This window comes from Psammomys obesus, unplaced genomic scaffold, assembly GCF_907164565.1.
Source record: "Psammomys obesus unplaced genomic scaffold, mPsaObe1.curated_primary_1811, whole genome shotgun sequence".
NCBI classification, from domain to species: domain Eukaryota; kingdom Metazoa; phylum Chordata; class Mammalia; order Rodentia; family Muridae; genus Psammomys; species Psammomys obesus.
In genome coordinates, this window is record NW_026592118.1 from 27918846 (window position 1) to 27924331 (window position 5486).

The following is a 5486-nucleotide window of genomic DNA, read 5'->3' on the forward strand; positions in this document are numbered from 1 at the left end:
CTACCATAAAAAACGTGTGCGATGCAGGCCTGTCTCCAGGGCACGGCGTTCACAATGTTACCGCTAGACGCTCCGCCTCCGAGCCCTGATGTCCCCTGGAGCTCTACTTAACTGCACCTCAGCTTGGCATTCACTCCCGCCCCGACCCCGGACAGCTAGAACCTCCAAAGCGCGCGCCCGTCTTCCGCGGCAGCACTGGACCACGCACGCGCCGATCCGCCCAGGCGTCGCCTCGGCGACCAGTAGTGACGTCAGAGGCGCGCCTGGTCCGAACCTGTGCGAGTCCTGCGGGCGGGAGTCGTGTCCCTCCGAGCTCATGGTGCGCCCCGGCTGCGCGTTGTTGAGAAAGGTCCGTGTCGGGTGTCCTCCCCGCCAGCCCTGGTGTAGCTCGCCAGCGCTGGCCTCCTGCGTCGTCGTTCCTCACTTCCCACTGTCCTGGGAGAGGAATGCGTCTCTGTGACCGTGCTTAGGCCTGTTTGGGGTCCAGCTTTGGAGAAGTCCTAAAAAAAAATAAATAAATAAAAATAATTCCCAAAGCGCGTGGGAGGAAAATTGGGGTGCTTGCCTGCGGGTTTAGACACGGTGTTACGGTGTAGGCGTGCAGCGACTTTTGTTTTGTTCTCATTGTTTAAAGTACTACCCATAACCTGTTTTTATACATTTCCCCTCCATTGCATTGCTTTTAATCTCTTTCTGAGGACTTTTTCTGGGAGCCAAAGTGTGTAATTGGTGTGCGTCTAATATTGATTTTACGTCAGTTTTTATGTAGTGCCTCTCTTAGAATCCATTTTCATAACAATTCGCAACCAACAGCTCTGGTTTTTAAAAATCAAAACAAGCTAACTAGTAATGGTTATTGAAAGCTGTAAGTCATCTTACATACGCAAGACATTACCTTGCAATTACCATGTAAGATAGCCTTTATAAATGAGATTCTTAATAAAATTGATGAATCTAGAAAGTAAAGAAAAAGTCACACATTGAACACAGCTTTAAAAACCCCTTACCAAGAGTATATCAGGGTGGACAGTCTTAGTTTTTTTAAACATCCAGATATTTTTAGTATTCCAAAGTATTACAGATTAACAAAAAATGTGAATATTAATTTAAAGAATTACTCTGTAATTTGAAAGCCTGAGATTAATACACAAGAGCTTTATAAGAATTTACTGATTTACTGAGGGAAACAAAAATGCAGAATGAGATACCAGATGAGAGCAATATTCCAAGGATGCCTCGAAACATTAAACCAGAAACTAAACTTTTAGTTTTATTATTTGAGAATACATTGAAAATCTGACACCAAAAAGTGGATTTATGATGGAAAAGAATAAATGATAATCTAAGTAAAGGAAAGAGCATGAGTAAAGTGGCAGGGAGACGGGGTAACGCATGGAATAGAAAAGAGCAAGGAGGAGAAAAACGGGAAAGTTACAACAAATAAAAATAATACCGGGAAGATAGGCTGAGAGCTTTGAATATAGTACTGTGAATTTTATTATTTCATAAGCAGTAAAACTCCAAAGTCATGATTGTTTCTGAGTAGAGGAAAACATAGACATCAGGTTCATTTAAAGGAAAAAGGATGCTTTTGGCTCATGGTGGAGGATGCATCAAGGAATGATGAAACATTGAGAGATGCATTTGGAGTTAACAGTCAAGGTTCTAAGAGGTCAGTGGTACTGCAAAGGAGTTAGGCTTCTGGGAAAGCAAAAATGACAGTTAAAAGCCACCCATTTGTTCAATCTTGGTGAACAGGTAAACTTTCATAATTATTTGAGGGAACAGATTTGTGTTGTTGGAGCTTTTAAAACATTTTGTTTTGGAGAGGATATCCATTCACCTGATCCCACTAACAAGTTACTTATCTAAAGGGTTTCAAATGTAAGTGAAATACAGTTCTGCTTTCAGTTGTTTTAAACTACTAAAAGCTTTTGTTTTTTTCTAGGTACCCACTGACCTCACTCTGGAGAAAAGGTTTAGAATGAAAACAGGAAGAAAGGGCAGGGACATTCTGGATAGGTGAAGCAAATGATCATTGAAGGAGATGGTCCTAAGAGAGGGGAATGGGGAAAATCTAAGAAAAGGCTATACAGTTGCTATACAGAAAGTGTTGCTTCTTTCTTGAAAGAAGTTTCAGTAGAGTGAAACTAGAACCTTTGATAAGAACAATTTGGTATATAAACATTCTCTCTCTCTCTCTCTGTCAGTATGGAAATTTCATTGATAACCTAAGACTCTTCACCAAGGGAGGAAGCGGTGGAATGGGTTACCCTCGTTTAGGGGGAGAAGGTGGAAAAGGTGGTGATGTCTGGGTTGTAGCCCATAAAAATATGACCTTAAAACAACTTAAAAACAAATATCCTCAGAAACGGTTTGTGGCTGGAGGAGGAGCCAACAGTCGGTAAGTGCTTATGGCATGATTTTTGCTTCATGAGAATCAAACTCACCTGGGGAAGACAATATATAACCTTACTAATAACTCATTATGTTTTGTGATTCTAAACAAGTGAAAGTATAACATGACTAGTTTGGTGGTTTGACCTTGTGTCCTATTTGCATTTCTTCTATGGGAATAGATACTATCTGAGTCACTGCTTATTTCCAAACCTACCCTGGGTAAAATTTCATCAATGCCACTGCAACTCACCATCATGAGAAGCCTTTCGTTTATAATTCTTCCACACAGATATAACTACTCTTTGCTCTGACTCGACTTTTCTAATACATCTTTGTGTTTATATAAATGTAATTATGTGTTTGTGTAGGAAATCCAGCATAAAGAAATAACATAAGGCTGGAGAGATGGCTCAGTGGTTAAGAGTACTGTCCGCTCATCCAGAGGTTCTGTCTTCATTCCCAGCAACCACATGATGGGCCCCAACCATCTATAATTTGATCTGATGCCCTCTTCTGGCATGCAGGTTTATATGCAGATAGAGTACTCATATACATAAAATAAATAAATCTTTAAAAAAATAACATAAAAGAGCACACTGTTTTACAACCTCCTCTTTTTATTTAATCTTTTCCTGCCTAAAAATTATTTAGAAAGCTGTATATCACAGTATTGGAATTAACATTTTATCTTTTGCCAGTTTAGGCTAATGTTGGTTCTAGTTTTTTGTTTTGTTTTGCTTTCATTGCCATAGCCACAGTGAAGTAATGATATCCTGTGTAGATACTCTTAAATGTTCAGGTTTTGACAAATTCCTTCAAGTGGAGTTACTATTAAAAGATTATACCAACATATTTTCATGTAAGCAGCTTTAGTCCCCTCGCCCCTGACCACCAGTGACACAGGGTTTCTCTATGTAGCCTTGAATGCCACTGGACTCACTTTGTAGACCAGTGGCCTCAAACTCACAGAAATCCTCCCGCCTCTGCCTCTCTGTGTTACAGGAGTGCATGACCATGCCCAGCTGCCAGTTAGCTTTCTGCCAGTTATGGTCAGTTTTTTGTTTTTGTTTTTAGAAGATTCATACTCATTGGATTTGCTGGGGTTTTCTACTTTATTTGTATTGTAGCAATCATCTTTGTATTTCAGATGTACAATATATTTTCAGGTTGAGATGACTTTTAGTGGTTAGCTTAGTAACAAATTATTTCCATTTTTATAGGACACAGTATAAAATGTAAAAAAAAAATTTTTTAGTATTTAACCTTTTAATATCTGTATCAGTGGTGTGGTTGATTGTTGGTCATCTTTGTAAATCACTTAATTTAGTGATGTTTTGTTTTGTTTGTTTGTTTTGTAGAGTTAGTGCACTGAAGGGTGCCAAAGGTAAAGACTGTGAAATCCCTGTACCTGTGGGTATTTCTGTAACTGATGAAAATGGTAAAGTTATAGGTAAGTCTTCTGTGGCTGCTAAGCTGTGAGAAGTGAGCACATTTTCCAACTAATTCAGGAAATAGCTTCTTAACTTGCAGAAGAAATGTTCTTTAATATTAGTATTACATTTGTTTGTTTATTTTGTGTGTTGTGACACAACACACGTGGAGGTTGAACGACAGTTTTCAGGAATCAGTTCTCTCTTCCCATCATGCAGGTTCTAAGGATAAAACTCAGCTCATCTAAGAGCTCTACAAGAACACCAACAGAACCAACTAACCAAGGACCATGCATGGTCTGGACCTCGGTCCTCTATATAGATGTAGCCGATGGGTAGCTCAGGCTTCATGTGGGGCCACTAGTGAAGGGAGCAGGTGATATCTCTGACATGGACTATGTAGCCTGCTTTCTGATGACTTCCCTGCATGGGACTTCCCTACTAGACCACAGGGGAGAAAGATGAACTCAGTCCTCAAGTGAATAGATGAGCTGGGGTGTATGGATTTGGGGGGCTCCCCTATTCCTTAGAGTAGGTGGGTACAGGAGGGAGGGTGGGAATGGGAGAAGAGAGCGGGGCCTATGACCCAGGTGTAAATTGAATAAACAAATTAATTTAAAAAAAAAACAAACAACTGAGGTCATCAAGGTTGGTGGCAAGTACATTTACACACTGAGCCATTTCACAGAAGAAAGTTGGGGGTTTTTTTGTTGTTGTTGTTGTTTTGGTTTTTTGAGACAGGGTTTCTTTATGTAGCTTTGGCTGTCCTGGACTTGCTTTGTAGACCAGGCTGGCCTTGAACTCACAGCAACCCACCTGCCTCTGCCTCCCTGAGTGCTGGGATCACAGGCGTGCGCCACCACGCCCAGCAGTTTTTTTTTTTTGTTTGTTTGTTTTTTAACATTAAAGATTTTTTAATGATTTAAGATGGTTTTAAAGAGGTAAGGATACTTGATTGATTTTTAAAACATATAATCAGCTTCCTTTTAGCTGCTTACAAAGGTGATTTTCTGGGGTCAGTGTTTATTTGCCTTGTGTCCGTGATAGACAAACACTTTACCTCTGAGCCAGCCTTGGGGAATTGCTTTCAAAAGGGTTATACTTTTTTTTAAAGAAATTAAATCTTGCAGTTTAGCTCTTTAGATATTTAAATTGGAATTTCTTGCTATATATTTGTACAAAACTGGAAACATTATTTTATTTATTAATGGTGGTTATCTTTCTCTCCCCTTAAAGGAGAACTCAATAAAGAAGAAGACAGAATTCTAGTTGCTAAAGGTGGCCTTGGTGGTAAATTACATACAAATTTCTTACCCTTGAAAGGCCAGAAGCAAATAATTCACCTTGACCTAAAAATTATAGCTGATGTAGGTCTAGTAGGGTAAGTATCATTTATATTCTTATAATATGTTCAAGCAGACAGTTCAAGACTACCAAATAAGTATACGTAATAATTTTGGACAGTGAATGCTCCTAGTTTATGTAAATTGTATGTTAGTACTTTGTGCTAAAAATACAATTGATCCTTAAAAATTTAAGAGTTGAGGCACAAACTTTATCACTATATTCCTGAAATAAAATGTCTGTATCTAATTCCTTCCTTCCTTCCTTCCTTCCTTCCTTCCTTCCTTCCTTCCTTCCTTCCTTCCTTCCTTC

The 5486-nt window shown here is 39.4% G+C and overlaps 1 protein-coding gene across 1 annotated transcript in view; it reads left to right on the forward strand.

Moving 5' to 3' along the window:
* Positions 1-264: 264 nt before the first annotated feature.
* Gtpbp10 (GTP binding protein 10) overlaps positions 265-5486 on the forward strand; it is a 21010-nt gene continuing 15788 nt past the window's right edge. The window contains exons 1-4 of the mRNA XM_055612786.1: positions 265-349; positions 2211-2404; positions 3759-3850; positions 5067-5211. Coding sequence (XP_055468761.1) covers positions 317-349; positions 2211-2404; positions 3759-3850; positions 5067-5211 — 464 coding nt within the window. The 5' untranslated portion in view covers positions 265-316. The remainder of the gene's footprint in view (positions 350-2210; positions 2405-3758; positions 3851-5066; positions 5212-5486) is intronic.